Raw genomic sequence first — 16,845 nt, forward strand, 5'->3', positions numbered from 1 at the left:
ATTTGTATCACTAACACAAATTTTATGTTCATTTATATATTGAAAAATTAAATTTTTGATCAGTTCTAAAGTAAAGTTCCTGAAGCATTTTTGTTTGCTCGTACTTTGAAAAGCAATACATTGCAACTCAATACTTCTTGCAAATAAAACCAAAAGCCAGGTGAGTTTAGATAGGTGCTCATCTCTTTTATTGATGGGACTCCAGTCTTGTGGGACAGGTTAGTACACCAGCTAAACATATTATCCCTTTAAATATATTTAGGTTCTTATACTCTATTATTACAATCAGAAGCATATTAGACTTGAGACGGTTACAGCGGGTCACCGACACAGAAGACAAGGAGAGGGATCAGTCATTTTGTAGAGGGCAGACTTTCATCATCAGTCACCTGAGAAACGCTCTAAAGGTGCTCAAACTTTAACCACACGCTTCACAAGTTCCACCTCAAAAAAAAAAAAAAGATCAGAATTCAAGGAAATTTAAAAAGGCTTTATCACACACCTAACACAAATAAGGAGTAACTCTCTCAAACGCCTGTGAAACTAGATTTTCTTCAAAGTCAGACAAAATATAATCAGATTTGAATGTCTCGAAACAAAAACGTTCACACTTCACGAAAAAGTCAAGTATAGTATAGAATGTAACAATGTGCGGAGCAGACTGGGAGTGCAACACTAAAATACGCCGAAACACATTCAAAGCTGGTGGACACGAGAGGACGCTTATACTGACACCGACACAGAACCATCCGTTTGGGGCGCAGTGGTGAAGTCCAGGCAGCGCTGCGGGGGGATGCCCTTTGTTTTAGCTTTGTTCGTTACACCGGCAGGAGTGTGATAAGTAAACTGTTCCAGTGCCCCCGTTCGTTCAGGTCGGCCGACTCCACCGACAACTGAACCCAAACAGGAGCCAGGATGAGCATGCATACACATACACACACACGCACAAACACACACTATCGCATACACTCATAGACTTTAATAATCCAAGTGTTGGAGTGAATAAATACAGCAGTTTCTGGTCAGGGTGTATTAATCTGAAGCCCTGAAGACTGGTCTGAATGTGGAAAAAAAAAATCAATGTTAAAGAAATGAAAACACCAACTGGAATAGTTCTGAAGATATCTCGACTCCCACTTAAATAGCTCTTTAGCCACTGAGGCCCAACTCTAAAGCTTTAATCTCTACGTCATTGTCTAAAGGTTACATAGTTGAGTCTGTGAGCCCCGATGTCGCACGAGAGGGGCTTGGGATCGGGAGTGAGGGTTTAGATGGACAACTACGAAAGACAGATGAAAATGAAGGGAGAAAGCAGGACAGCTCGAGTTGGCTGTTCAGGCCACGAGAACCACACGCATGGTGTTGGTGTAACCGGAGCCAGGGCGCCAGCCGGTCAGAATGATCACGACGTCGCCCTCTTTGAAGAAGCGCCTGGCCTTGCCTAGAAAACGAAAAGCGAGACGTTTACGAGCTTGTCTCATCTGCTGGCAGAAACAACTGAACAGAGATCTGGGTCAAAATTTGAGAAGCTGTTCCTGCCATAGCTGCTTACCCATTTCTATGGCAAAGTTGACGCGCATATCGACGTCCTCGGCCCAAACGTCGTGAGTGGGCTTGGTGTAGAGGACCGGGAAGATCCCGCGGTACAGGTGGGCCTGCCGAGCAGTCTGGGCATTACGGGTCACGGCGATGATGGGGGCACGGGGCCGGTACCTGGAGAGCAGGTGGGCAGACCTGCACACAGAGACGAATACAGGAAAACATCTGAGCAACAGTAACATTCAACATAATCCACATTTGGTGTATTATCATACAATGAGTGCCGATTCTGAAGAAAATAATGCATTCTGAGCTTTTGTTTTCTTTTTCCAATATAACTACTGAACAAGGACCAATACATCTGAGTGATACTGGGTAACAATAAGGGGATTATAACATCTTTGAATTCAACAATATGCAAATATTTATGAGCTAAATAACATAGTTTCTCAGAACTCTGTATAAAATGTAATTTTTTTTTGTACAGTGAGTTATTTGAAGACTAAAGACGAAATATATATTCAGTGCACTTAAAAAAGGTCCTACAGAATGATTAGACACTCAGCACCAAATTAAAATAAAACTTATTCTGGCATGTTTTGACTCCGTCATGTTTGGCAAAGCTTCTTTATACTTTTAATTAAATTAAAACTGTAAACCTAGTAAACAAACAAACAAAAAAACTACAAAATATTTTAAGCTGTCCAATTTTATTGTCAGGTTTGATGCCAGCACAGCCTCGACAGGTCAAAACAGCCAAAATAAGTAAAAAAACAAACAAACAAAAACCACCATTATTGGAGTGCAGTGGCTTTAGGTCACAGTCAGATTGAAGTCTACCATAACTCTTTGCTGTTTAAGCAGTCGAGCATCACCCCTTTTTAACAAGGAAATTATGGAGGAATATAGCAAAAAAAACAACATTTTTTTTGCTGAACTACAGTCATGGCAAAACATTTAGCCACCCTTTTCAATTAACTGAAAGAGGGTGTATAAACGTTTACATGCCAGGAGGTAATAAAAATCATCTGGTCCTTAACAGAGCTAAAAATTAGATAAATAACTCCATATGAACAACATGTGAGTCTTAGATTGCATCAAGTCTGCCGCATGAATGAACACAGCCTAAAAAGATAACCTTTAATAGCAATAGGTTGAATGAATTGTTTTATGTACCAACAATCCTACATTAGGGGGAATTAATTTCATTCCAGATTAATTTATAATGTTGCTTCAGTTCATTAAGGCTTTCAGGCAGGCATTTCTTTATGAACAGCTCCATTAAGGTTCATAATCACATTGAGGTCTGAACTTTGGCTGAACAATTGTAAAATTTGGAATACTTAGATTTTCTGTTGTGCCTGGGATCATTGCTTTGTTGCAATGACTTAATTTGGGCCAAGTTTCAGCGTCAGACTTAATCTTGACTCTAAAATGATTTGGTGCATAGCAGTTTGATGGCATGTTTAGGACAATGGGTTGCAGAACGAGCTTAAATCAGTGCCTCTCCATTACCATGATTTAAAGACTACCCACATTGCATTGGTCTTTTTTTTTTTTTTTTAGAAAGATGGTTTCCCACTGCAACCCTTCCAAACAAGCCACGCTTGATCAGTCTTTGTCCAATTGTATTGTGATGAAAAATTTACATTTCAACAGTTTCTCTGAGCACTGTGTGATCAGATTCAGGGTGAGCTTGCTGGAACAACCAGACTGGCAGCTGAACATTTTCTGCTTGGGAGTAATCGTCCTCCTTGTAAGATTCTGGAGTCTAAATTATTCTAAAATAAGTCACGCGTTGTTGCTCATTTGATTTTGATTTTAAGTCATGTAAGGACCAAATGGTTTGTTATTATGTCCCAACATAGAAAATATTAGAACTGAAAGACTACTTTTAACAATGTTCTACAACAATATTGGTATTTCACGTAAAACATTCCAGCCTTTCTCTGAATATTGTGCCGTGCAGTTCCCCTCTAAGACAGGAGAAATTAATCCTTGTTAAATTTTTTTTTTTTTTTTTTACAGCCACTGCACTCTCATGTGTTTAAATGTTCATAAAATTATATCAACAGTCAGACAAGAAGACACTTTAATTGAGCTTTCCCCATTTCCCCACTTTCACTCTAAGCTGTTATTGTCTGTCCACCCTATATATCCACGCACACTTACACACACACACAGTTAAAGGAGAGATCTTAGAGAGCACACTGGGAGCTGGTGGTAGAATTAACTCTGGCATGAGTTTGGAAACTGCTTACCTTCAGGAGTAGATCACTACGCTGTTATCTTTCTTACCTCCCATTCTTAGTGAGGACAATGATGCCGGCAGCGCAGCATTTGAAGGATGCTTCAACAGCTCCGATTGCTACAGCGTCTGCAGGGTCTCCGGTCAGTTGGGAGGTCTTCCTCAGCTCCTCGAACAGCTGTCTGTGGAAGGTGGCTGCTTCTGCCTCTCGTGCTATCTAAGCCCCGGAGGGAAGGGTGGGTCGGGGGTTACTTTCAGTCACGCTGCACCAGTGGTTCCCAACCCTGGTCCTCGAGGAACACTACCCCGCATGCTTCAGGCATTTCCCTGCTTTAACGCACCTGATTTGAATGAGTGAGTGATTAACAGGCTTCTGCAGAACCTGAGGACCTGCTGAAGAGCAGGGAAACTAGGGAAACATGCAGGATGGTGTTCCTCGAGGACCAGGGTTGGGAATCACTGCACTACACAACAACACACCGAGGCATTCACACCACTGGGAGTAACTGGCAAACCTGCAACTAGACTCCTGGTTAAACAAGGGGAGCCTGGGAAGTAAATCTGATGTTCAGCACCAATCAAGTTATAAAATATTTGTTTTAATTTTTGAATTTTCTTTTCATGCCTGTACTTCACTTTAGTGGACATAAATCAAAAGAATAAATAAATGGCAGATGATAAAACAAACAGTCTAGTTAAGGGATTTGCCAGCTCTCCCAGTTACTTCATCTGTCAATTCCTGTCTGGCCCTACTCTCCCTCTCTGTGTTGCTACAATAATCCAGACTTCCAATGGGGGTGGGGGCCCAGTGCCAGATCACCTGCCTACCTTCCAGAGCCTGTGAGCACAATGATCGCGGAGGCTAAACTCTTAAAGGCGGCCTCGACGGCGCCGATTGCAATAGCCTCAGCGGGGTCTTTGCAGTGCGGCGTGGAGCGACGCAAGTCCTCAAACACCTGCCGGTGGAACATGGCTGCCTCGGCCTCACGAGCAATCTGGCATAAGGGCAAGACGCATCGGGCAAAGGCATTCCCACACCAGGCGCGCACATAGATGTGAAAGAAAAAAAAAAAAGATGTAGAGGGGGAGGAAAGAAAAAAAAAAGAAGAGGAAAAACAGATGGAATCAGTTAAAGAGACAAAAACAGAAGTTAAAGGAAAGGAACCGACAGAAAAAGGTTTAAAATGGACAATTAAAGGGAGAGTTTAGGTGTGCAGTTTATGGGAGGGGTACAGAGAGACATTAATGTTAAAATGGGCATCAAAACCTAACCATTAGCATGATTTTAAATTTAAAAACAGTGAAAAAAACTTAACCTAATTCAAGATTAAGAAAAAAAAATGACTGAAGATGATATTTCAGAAAGAGCAAACGTATTAAAAACACTAAACTAAAATATAAATTGTCACATTTAGGCTTCAGTAAAATAAACTTCTACTGAGAAAATGTGACCCTTTTTTTGAAGGCAAAACCAAAAAAAGGAGTTTAGATGCCACACACAATGATGATGGTTCAAATAAATAAACAAATTAATCAGCCAGGAGAAACAGAGAAGCATTGAATTACTTGTTAGAAGTAGTGGCTTAAGGTTAGTCTAAATGAGATTTTTCTCCTCAGTGCTCAGCGACAGATGGACAGCTGTGCTTACTCTGGATTCTGGGATATCTGATACAGCTTCAGTGTAAGTGCAACAAGCTCTACAATAGGAGCGTTAGGAGTGCCGAGTCAGGCATCTGCATTGTGGCTGAGAAACAGCAGAGGTTAGTGAAGGACGGACATGGAAGCATTATAAGCATTGCCCCTCCAATATAATTGATGCCAATTACGATTTGGGCCGAAAAACTAGTTTTCGACTGATTTAGTCCCAATGATTGACCCAGGTGCTCTAAAGGTTGCTTTTCTGCATCTGTCCCTGACTGAAAAACACAAATGAACAGATAAACAAATTTAGAAGAGAGAGAGAGTGCAGCACTAGAAACAAGTTTCCAGCATCTTTATAAATTAGTGACCAACAAAGAATTCAATAAATCTATCAGGCTGATTGAATCTTTGTTGGAGAATTTTGCAAATCAGTTTTCAGATTTCACTGCAAAGACAGAGGTGGTACAGAAAAATCAGACAGTGAATTTGTTAGATTAACAAGTGCAGGCAACAGACTGTTTTTTGTAGTTTTGGGGAAAAAATAAAGTGCCAACGTGCCATTTTAGTAAGTGACAACCACATGCAGAGTAGACATCATGCAGAGGTCAATGTGCTGCATTATCTGCATCACAAAGATAAAGCTGAAGTTATTCTGTCAATCATCTTCTAATCACAGAAAGTCCTGCGATGATTGACAATTTTAAAGTGAAATCAAAAGGAATCTAACTGCATAATCACTGGAATTAAAGATACATTTATCAAAAGGCTGACGTTAGCTTTCAGCATTTTGCGGCTCAGCAAAGTGAGGTCAAAGTGGCAGCATCAACGAGCAACAGATGTTTCCAGATCATCGCACAAGAATCAAAAACTTTGAATCTTGTAAAAAAAAATTTCATAGATTAGTTGATCAAATTAGAAAAGATCCCGTTAACCTGAACTACCATCATTAAGTGATGTTTATTCGATTAAATAGCAGAAAGAAGTTTTAAATGTATGATGTTCGTGAACTCACCATGTGCTGCGTGCGAACAGCCTCCAGAGGGTAATCTCCCTTGGCGGTCTCACCACTCAGCATGATGCAGTCAGCTCCATCCAGGACGGCGTTGGCTACGTCGCTGCCCTCAGCACGGGTGGGTCTAGGCTTCTTGATCATGCTCTCCAACATCTGCAGAGTTGGAGAAAATCAAACTGGTACAGCTGCACGTATTTACAGATGAGAGAAGTCACTAAATTTATTCAGTCATCTGCTAAAACCATATCCATAAAAGATAAATCTAGCTTAAAACAAGCAAACAAACAAAAAAAAAACCCAAGATGATTTTCTGTATAGTTATCTGACCTGAGTGGCACATGTGATTGGTTTGCCAGCTCTGTTGCAGCGACCAATCATCATCTTCTGGGCAAGGAAGACCTTTTCTGTGGGGATCTCAATACCCAGGTCACCACGGGCAACCATGATGCCGTCACTGGCCTCCATGATCTCATCAAATCTGTAAACCAGCAAAAAAATAAACAAATTATGAATTTTATGTATTATAAAATACAATGTTAGGGATTCTTCACAGCCCAAACTTTGGGTTCATGTTTGCATGAATTAAAAAACATGAACTGGTATTATTCTGCTGTGTTCCTCAGCAATATCAAAATCAAACAAATAAATACATTAAATAATAAAAGGTTGTAAATGACCTGGCCTCATCCACACAAACCATGTCATCCTCATACACACCTGCGGACACCCTCATGGTTCTCCAGTTTGCTGATGATCTTGATGTTTTTGCCGCGCTCTCCCAGCACATTTCTGACAGCGTGTACATCTGCTGCTTTACGAATGAAGGAGGCAAAGACCATGTCGACTCCCTGCTCGACACCAAACTGCAGGTCCTGGACGTCCTTATCCGAAACGGCAGGCAGGTCTACAGCAGCGCCAGGGAGATTCACTCCCTTCTTGCTGCCCAGAGTGCCACCATTCTCAATCTCACACATAAGGTAATCAGAGCCTAGAAGAAAATAAAGGGGTTGTAGGTTTAAGTATCACAGACTACACAGGTTAAAAGTTGCACATTTGCCACTTTTCCACTCACCAATTTCTTTGACCTGCAGAGACATGAGTCCATCATCGATGTAGACCTTGCTGCCAATTTCCACCACTTTAGTAATGTTCTTGTAGTCGAGCCAGAGGATCTCGTCGCTGCAGTTGTCCTGATAAGCGTCATCTAAGGTAACCTTGATCGTGTTGCCTTTCTTCAGCTCCACCTCAGCAGTGCCACTCTGTTACATCATTAACATGTATCATATTACTTTCAAGCTGCTGTTTTTGTTTGTTTCATAATAATGTTTTGGTGTGAGAGGCCAGAAATAAATGAAATCAATGCTGAACTCACTCCCTTGATGAGGCCAGTCCGGATCTCTGGACCCTTGGTGTCCAGGGCAATACCAATAGGCCTGTAATGGATACTGCCAGGCTCGAAGCTCTCACAGGCCTCACGTACATTCTTGATGGTATCTTTGTGGTACTACAGAAAGGAAGATTTTTCATGTTAAAACTTTCCAGAGAATTTACAAAAAAGGTAGTTTTCCAGTAAGACCTGTAGTCTTACATTTATTCTGTACTGCTTTTCTCACATACTCTTACTGGTTATCATTTTACTCAGACATGAAAATGAGGACAGGTGCAACTTGACAAGGCGTGTCTGACGACTTGCACAATCATAAAGTAAGTCAGAACGACCACGAGTCACACAGTTGCTTTTCACCATGTCATTTAGGTGTGGAGGAGAGTCATAACGAGAAAGGCTTTGTGTCAAAAATCTTTTAAACCATAAAGATAAAAAGCATCATTAAATGCATACAAGGTCAAGGAGATCGCATTTGTAAAGCATATGCATTTGCTTTTAAAGCAGTTGGCAGTAATAAACTTAATCAGTCTCACGTAGAGTGATGTCATCAGCAGGTGGCCTCAAGCACACTTGAAAATTATGACACAATTATCAGTTTCAGGATGAAGCACTGGTAACAGGTGTTTGTTTAAAGTCAGTCAGAAGAAGTGCAGAGTTTCTCCAGAAGCCATGTCGGCGTGAAATTTGTACTGATTATGGGAAAAAAGAAAGAGCAGAAATAAAGCTAAATTAGAGTTTTTAAAAGCCTGCAAATAGTGTATAAAAACCAAACTGATGTAGTGTTTTGTTCATATCAGGTTTCATAGAACAAATGGTCAAAGTTTGTTCTCTCCATCCATAGTTTTTTTTTGGCTTTTACAATTACTATTAGAGTGCCTCTTAGTCCTGCTGTGAGAACGCTGGAAAAAAAACAATCAGTTTAGTTTCTGTTTTCATGCCCCTTTATAGAAGCTAATTATCAGTTGGTGCAGTGTTTATGGCTTTGAAGGCAGCAGTCTGCGCCCCACCTGGAAAACCAGTGACAAATTAACTGGCAAGTGATCTCATTTACTGCTTTCTCTTAGGTCCTCCAAACCTCTGCTTCCCGTTCCTTTTACCACTCTTTGTTATTGAAATATATATGAAAAGAAAAAAAACACCAAAGAGTGCTACTTCAGGGCACCCTGAACTTTCCAAGAGCCATTTTTAGCTTTCTCTGCACAGATTCTAACAACTCTGAGAACACTAAGCAGCTGGAACCCGTATCTGCTGCTTGTTGGGATAATGCTTTTAAAATTCACAAATTTATATGGCTGGCTTTCATAAAAATGTGAAAAGGCATCATTTATTAAAAGCTGACTTTTAGGACTTCGTAAAATATTGCTCAAAATATTTATAGTGGTTAACTTGAGATACAATAGGAAGGCAATAGGAAATTACACAATCACCTTGTTTTAACAGGTATGTATACAGGCTATAACAAAATAAAATAAAGTGATTATTTTGGTGTGTGTAAAGAAATAAAATAGAGGTGATTTCAAAAGGACTGGACAGTTGCTCAGTAAAGTGCTTCCTCATGAGGATGGTTTATGTTATCAGTTTGTTTCTTAACATAACAGCCCACCATATAATCTGCCTCAGCTTGCATCAATTATGTTGTTGGTTATAATTTTTCCTTTTGCAACACAAGGTTGATTTGATACTTCTTTGTTCCTTTTTTAATGAATAAAATGATTATATATATATATATATATATATATATATATATATATATATATATATATATATATATATATTTTTAGTAATAAAGTTGGATGTGTGAATAGGAAGAACACCACTCTGTCTGCAGCCATTTCATTAAAAAAAAGGTCATAATTTATTAACTGAATGTGGCTATTCAGCCAAAACTGTACCTTAAGTAACCACGACTATTGTTTCCATTTATAGCAGTTATTCTTTCTTAAAGCAGCCAGCTGATTACACTTTATAATGCATTGCGTGCTATTCGCTGTGTTGACAATCTACTTTCACAGCAGCTTGAGGGACGAGAGACGGCAAAAATTGTAACACAGCTCAACAAACCAACTGCTGCTGCGATAAAGCACGCACGCATGTTTGCTGAGAATGTTCAGCAAAATTCAATTGTGTTGTCACTACTCGAACAGATAGCTGTTTGTGCACAACATTTTTGTACAAAAGAACATTATAGCTAAAAAAATTAATTAAATCTTACCTCATGAGTGCCATGGGAGAAGTTCAAGCGAGCGATGTTCATTCCAGACTTGATCATCTCCTTCAGCATATCCACAGAACGGGAGGCTGGCCCTGTACGGATGATAGGAATTCAGCAAACAATGCAACACTTACTGGGTCTGCATTAGCTGAGTGACAAGATTTATGTTGGAATAACTGAGCTCCAAACGTAAAAGCTTATAAACACTTGTCTGTATGAAGCTGAACACTGTGACAGAGTTACAACCACTATCATGCAACACTTTTAGCTGATTTATTATTAGTTCAGATTTCACAATTACTAAGCAGGAACTTAAATACCTTAAAAAACTAACAGTACTGAAAGTGACAATAATGATAACTTAATTCTATATTTTTAAAAGAAAAAAAGAGGGTAGTGGAGCCTAATTTTACTTCAATCTGTTGTTTAGTAAGGAGACTTCGACAGCACTACACCCCGTAAGACACGCCCTCTGCTTGGGAAAAAAAAGAGCCCTGACTAACCAATGGTGCAAATGATGCCAGTGTTGCGGGCAGTGGTGGGTTCGGAGTCGATGTCCAGCAGGCACATATGTTCCAGGAAGGTGCCAGCCATGGCAGCGTTGAGCTGCTGCGTCTGGATGAAGGCAGAGCCCATGTCGACAGATTTGGGATGAGGCATGGTGTTCACCGGTACAACAGTAGATGTTCTGCACAGGGTGAAAAAAAAAGGATGAAAGAACAGGAAAAAAAGAACAACTTACATCACTGTGCAAAGTCACTGTTACAAGTTGCAAAAAGGAATTCATTTTGCAATTTTGACAAAATAAGTGAACAGAAAGTGTCTACTGAGCAAATTCCTAGTTTACAGATATGAGAAAGTACCAAGTAAAGCTGACACCCACTTATGTTTAAACTTAGTGACTCTTTTCATGCAACACCTTCAATCTGGGCCTGGTCCAACTTCACTGGGTCATGTCTGCAGCACATCGGCAGTGTTTAAGCACCGATTCTTCACCTTTCATGGACAAAGGCGGTAGCGACTACGTTTGTTAATGTGGGTTTTACTTTGACCAGTAAGTCAGAACAATTTAAATTTATTGTTGTGACTTTAAACTGTCATCAGGCTTAAGACCTCAGGAAACTGATCCATAGAACTAAGCAAGGTCATAAACTCTGAAAGGGAACATTTAAGTTATCAATTTCTGCATAATCTCAGCTGTGAAAAGTTAAAGAAAAAAAAATCTGTCAATTTAAGATTAGAATTATGAAATGTAACCAGTGCCATGTGAACAATAGTCTACTGTGAGCAAGTCTTTCCGCAAGTCTGTCGTTTGTTTGTTTTACTCTTGATTTTCAGGTTGCACAATCACTAAAGAGTAAACTAATGCAAATCACATTCAGGCTTTTAAGGACAGCTCTAGGCTCTTTGTGATTTGATTTAATTGATAAAGATCTTTATCCGCAAACCCAATACTAGTATACCAAAATGATTCCACAATCTGTTCTGAAATGAGTAAAATGGGTTTCTACACCATTTTCTACATTTTGCAGACCCCCCCCCACCCACCCACTCCTAGTTGAGTCACCCATGGCAACGAGACAGTCATAATGTGACAACGGTGGAATGTCTTGGATTTCATTATGACATACACGCCACATGGCAGGACAGAGGGGGGAAAAAATGTGTAAAAATCCTTTTTTTTAAATATAAGTAAAAGACTCAATGCTGAGTTTCACACTTTGATTACAACATGAGCGAAACCTTGAGTCAAATCAACGACAAAAAACATTTCACTCACACTGATGAACACTTCTCTGGTTAAAACGTGGCTTCAGTAAAATTGTGTGCAAATGTAGCCATGTGACGATGTAGCATATAAAATAACACTTTGCATGGATACAGCGATGTTAAATGGAGCTCTTTCAGAACAGGAAAAATGTGATTTTTAATTAAAAATACTTGAAGTCAGAAAAATAAACTTCAGTAGAATAATAATAAGAAAAGATCAAAATAGCAAAACAACCAAAAAGGTTAATTTTTGGTCAATTAAGGTGCTGGAAATTTGACCTTTTTTAAATAACATTTCAGCAATATGCAGACTTTTATTACTATTTTTATCATCATCATAACCACTGCCATTGGTTACAATGCGTAGCATAAAGACACTGGTGCCAGGTGCCAACTCACCCCACAGTCTAAACCACAAAGTGGAAAGATTGAGTTTCCATCCGCTTCAATTATACATGGCAGAGCACTCACACTGGGTGAGCAACAAAAAGACACGTTTAGGGGAAAAAAAACCTTCATCATTTGGCACTATTTAGTCAAAGGCAAATGTTCTGTATAAGACAGAGCAAGTAACTGTAATGAAACTGAGCAGTACATACAGAAATTTTCATTTTCTTGATGAACAAAAATAAATAAATCGAAGTTTTACAGTGGTGCAAAATTACTGAAGGCACATGTTGGCCTCCATGAGCAACACTAGTGCTCTAACTACCTCTTACTCACCACATCCTTAATACAAACACATCAGAGGAGGGGATTCCAGGCAGAGCCGCTAAACCAACTGCAGCTACACACCGATGATGTAACATTTCCATAAATGGGCCAGACCAAGATCGTACGTGAGTGCAGACATCTCGCTGCTATGACACACACTGGGCTGAACCCCGAGGAAAGACTGCAGGGTGGGTGTAGGTGGAAAGTGAGGGTGAAATATTTGGTTAAGGAAGAAAAGCATCAGTTTAACGTGGACTATATTGTTGATGGAGGGGATGACAAAGTACTCAAGGTTATAAAATGAGCGATCAATTGCATATTTTTAAACCATCCCACTCACTTGGTATACTACAAACCAGATACAATATCCAAAACAGGCTGCCTTTATAAATTTTACTAATTTAGCAAAATCTTGATTCTCTTAATACGCCCATCCATTTCAGACAACGCTAACTAAGGAATAACCAAGCATCAAATTAAAGCCCTTTAAACATTCTGTGACAACTTCAATTACAGTAAAATATCAGGATCAGATGGTATTTTTTTAAAGAACAAGGGTTTAGGACCCATTCTCCTCATATAACCTTTCTTTAATAATCAATTAAAAACACACAAACAAACAAAAGCAGGCAGTGTTTAACGTCATATCTGACCTCACGACACTTGTGAGCAGGTACAACAGGCCAGCAGTAACAATGTTAACACTGACACAGATGGAGCTGGCTTCCTAATAATCCTCTCCAATCCCTCTTCAACCAATCCACCTTTGTAAAATGCTATCACCATCTTTTTCTGTTTGGTTAGAAAAAAAGAAAAATAACTAAATTTAACTATTGTTACTTGTTTTGGAAATAACCCGAGCAGTTTTTAGTAGCAACATCCACCATCACCTGCTAAGGGTGTGACGTCACACTGGGCTAATCCAAGTTAGCAGAGGCCTTCAATCACTCGTACTCACTCAATGGAGTCACAACTACATTTCCCTACATACCCACAGTAGATCCTTTGCTTCCTCCTGGGGACGACCAAGTCCTTTACTAACAAAGACCTCCAGAGCCAGCCCAGCGTGCTGGAGCTTCTAGTGCCAGTGAATGAGATACTCCTGGCAACGGAAGAAGCGATCGCTGAAGAGCGTACGCATACGTGCGACTCTTTCAAGAGCTCAAGTGTAAATCCATTCAGTGAGGATAAAGGGCACGAAGAGCGTCTGCTGTAACCGGACAGTCGCCATGACCTGATCCACTGGACACGCATGAGACTTCCACCATAACAGTGTCACACCAATGTTACCACTAGCTAAAGTCATACGGGCTCAAGACTAAATATAGAAGCTGTACTAATTATAACACACAGAGTGGAAGGTTGGTTTGTAGAAATCTGATACTTGGAATGTACAGTGGTACTTAAGCTATGGTGTTTGTAAGCAAATAATCTGCATAAATGGGTGCATACAGTAAGGACGTGACTCCAAGTGAGTCAGCAGTGGCAAAGGATTACCCAAAAATTGTAGTACTAAAACTAAACTGTAGTGACAGGTTAAAATGTCACTGAAGACCGGATATGTCCCTACAGATGGGGTGAAACTGCATGGGATCGGTATCATCTTCGACAGGCCAAGCCTCCCTCACTGACAGTCAACCTTGTTGTTTGAGTTTCAAGGATCTCAAGCCTTGTAGAAACAGAAGTGCCCTCTTTTCAAAACAGCCTTTTTATTTGTCGTTTCTAAAGAAAAAAAAAAAAAAAAAACATCCTCATAAACACACTAACGTTCCTAGAAATGTTTTCATCCACATGGAAACACAGAAAACGACCCAACACGCTGTAGTACCTACACCAGGCCTGTAGGCGGGGCTGTGACGCTGCCACAAAGATACACCAGAAGCAGGAAAGAAGATATGGAGCGGAATTGGAGCAGCTCCAAATTGTAAACACAAGGAGAAAAACCATGAGGATGGCAAATGCAAGACCAAAACCGAATCTTTTTTCTGTAGGCTGTCACCAGTGTTGTCTGCTTAGTAAAGTTCGACAGTAAATTAAGGTTTTGTTGTCGATGATCAGCTGGCACCTGCAACACAAACGCAAGCATGTAATCTGTCAAGATTACCATTACGTTTGTCACACTTGGAGTCGTAGGTTAGATCAGAGGTGGGACTGTGACTGCCCCCCCCACATGAAACTTCTAGGGTGGTGTTTCAAGAAGAAGTTTCCACTCTGGAACCTGGTTTCCTAAAGTACCACGCCGTTTTTTGTGTGAATCCAAGGCTTTTTTTGAAAGTACATTTTAAAGGCCTTTGAGATATCCAAGTGTTGAATAACTCAAAGGTTCTTCATCACTGTCACCTTCCTGACCCCCTGAGGGTAAAGACCTACATTTTGTCAACAGACTAAACAGGAAAAACCATGACAGAGCCTCCAAAATTGTGTTGTTGCACCAAACAAATTGTTTCTTGTGACATTACAAACCGTAAACAAGCTCTGCTGCTGCAGGCTCGGTCACCGTGACTGTTGATGCTGTTCTAGGGGCGTCGAATTACAACGTCAAAATTAAACAAACCATTTTTGTCAATCGATTTGAGCCGTTTTTGGAATAAGGAGACATGTCAGGAGATTGGAGTGAAATCACATACCAAACATTGCAGTCCAGGTCTAGACAGGCTGGGTGAGACCTGCCCACACTTTTTGTATTCAGTGTGAATAAGTCCCATATTCACTCACTGCAGCATGCTGCTGCAGAGAGGCTCAGGCTAAGGACACGTTTCAAACCACACGTGTTTCTCCTACACGATTCACGGTTCGAGCTTGTTCAGGCATTTTCCAAGTCAAGATGCTTGAATTAACGAACAACACACCGCAGAATGGGATGATTATATTTTGTAACATTAATACAAGATAAAAAAGGGACTACTGCATACCATAGCACACGACTTTTACTAAATAATGACTGATTAAGCTTTAGCTCATTTGTGTCGCCAACTAATATCCGTCTAGATCGTGCATTTTAACACAGCTTAAGTCAAATTTCAGACGATGCGGTAAAGGTCACGTTCTCACATCCTGCGTCACATTTTTTCTGATCCAAAGCCTTCGAAGCGATTGACCAATAGGAGGACGAGAGAGCGGAAAAGCCACACCCACACCAGGAAGCGTTTCTACGTCGGTTCACATCACAGTGAAATTCGCATTTTAGACATATTTGATACAAAACCACTGCACATAGGCGATTTGTGTTAAAGGTAGATTCTCGTACCCGAATAAAAAAAACACTGCTCAGTAGCAGAAAATAAGAAAATGGCTCGTTTTCACCCCACCCGTTCATTTACTCCATCTTCAACTCATCGTTTTAGCAAGCCTAACTGAGCGAAAAACTAATATCCAGTTTATTTATTTCAATCCTCCAGATATATTAGCACATTTACAGACTAGATGTAGTAAAAACGTATGTAAAAATAACCCCCACCGGATATCAATCACTGGACAATTGTTACATTTACGAACTCGTGAACAAATTAACTGAGGAACAAATACAAGACGATATCTGTAAAAAGACACGACATTTTGAACTATCGTTAAATATGCAAACTGAAGGCCCTGTTCATGATACCCACCTCGGATCAAATTAGCAATGCTGAGGCCGATGCGACTGCTGGCAGACTGAGAACGGCTCAAGGTGATCTCTCCAGTTCCTCTTCCTCACTCTGTGGAACTACTTTCTAGGGATGCTGATGCATATCCATCCGACAGGATATAGGCAGGTAAAAAGAGTATTTGCTGACTTTGCCCGACAGTCTCAACCACAGTGACCGCGAAAACGACCCAGCACTTCTTTTATTTTGGTACTGCTTTTGTTTTTAAGCCGGGAATTTGTAAAAAAAAAAAAAAAAAACGAACAAAAGAAGAACGACGCGGAAGGATATGCTATTACGTGATAGAAGTGCTAGGTTTAAGTAAGCAGCCAATCAGGTTGCGCGAATGCAACAGGAGCGCATGAAGTGCGACATGTGACTGCGTGATGGAGACTTGTTTCCTGAAAAAAAAAACGTGTTGTCGTTTGGTTACTGTAAGTGCCTTAAACATTATTTGGCCAGTGAAGAACGCCATAAATAATGTTCAGTATTGGTTTTGCCATCTTGCGGGTAAGCAAATCACGGGTTTGTCAAACTATTGATAATAGGGAGCAGCAACAAGAAGCTGCTGTAAAAACAAACAACAAAACTTGTTTGCGTCTGTATTTATGGTACAGCGTTTTGACATAAATGCTGGTTATAAACCCCAACTTGATTGAGGTTTACATTCAGTCAGCAATGTGCAGAAGAGTAAATTAC

The 16,845-nt window shown here is 40.2% G+C and overlaps 1 protein-coding gene across 2 annotated transcripts; it reads right to left on the minus strand.

Annotated features, from left to right (window-relative positions):
- Positions 1-161: 161 nt before the first annotated feature.
- On the minus strand, positions 162-16,275 carry pkma (pyruvate kinase M1/2a). 2 transcript variants are annotated; one of them, XM_017423624.2, is made up of 11 exons: positions 16,129-16,275; positions 10,543-10,727; positions 10,040-10,131; positions 7,813-7,944; positions 7,513-7,699; positions 7,158-7,428; positions 6,768-6,918; positions 6,441-6,593; positions 3,838-4,004; positions 1,553-1,734; positions 162-1,441 (listed from the first exon to the last, which is right to left on the minus strand). In XM_017423624.2, exons 2-11 carry the CDS (start codon positions 10,697-10,699, stop codon positions 1,335-1,337), a joined length of 1,599 nt encoding a protein of 532 aa, XP_017279113.1. In that variant the 5' UTR covers positions 10,700-10,727; positions 16,129-16,275; the 3' UTR covers positions 162-1,334. The 2 variants fall into 2 exon arrangements, with proteins under 2 accessions (XP_017279113.1, XP_017279112.1); XM_017423623.2 differs by lacking the exon at positions 3,838-4,004 and adding an exon at positions 4,616-4,782.
- Between the last annotated feature and the right edge of the window lie 570 nt (positions 16,276-16,845).

Source organism: Kryptolebias marmoratus, linkage group LG15, assembly GCF_001649575.2.
Source record: "Kryptolebias marmoratus isolate JLee-2015 linkage group LG15, ASM164957v2, whole genome shotgun sequence".
Classification (NCBI taxonomy): Eukaryota; Metazoa; Chordata; class Actinopteri; order Cyprinodontiformes; family Rivulidae; genus Kryptolebias; species Kryptolebias marmoratus.

Coding starts and splice junctions, on each gene's coding strand:
- pkma (XM_017423624.2), bottom strand. CDS start 10,699: ATGCCTCATCCCAAATCTGTCGACATGGGCTCTGCCTTCATCCAGACG. Junction 10,132..10,542: donor TGGCATCATTTGCACCATTG/GTTAGTCAGGGC, acceptor TCATCCGTACAG/GGCCAGCCTCCCGTTCTGTG. Junction 7,429..7,512: donor TCTGCAGGTCAAAGAAATTG/GTGAGTGGAAAA, acceptor ATTTTCTTCTAG/GCTCTGATTACCTTATGTGT.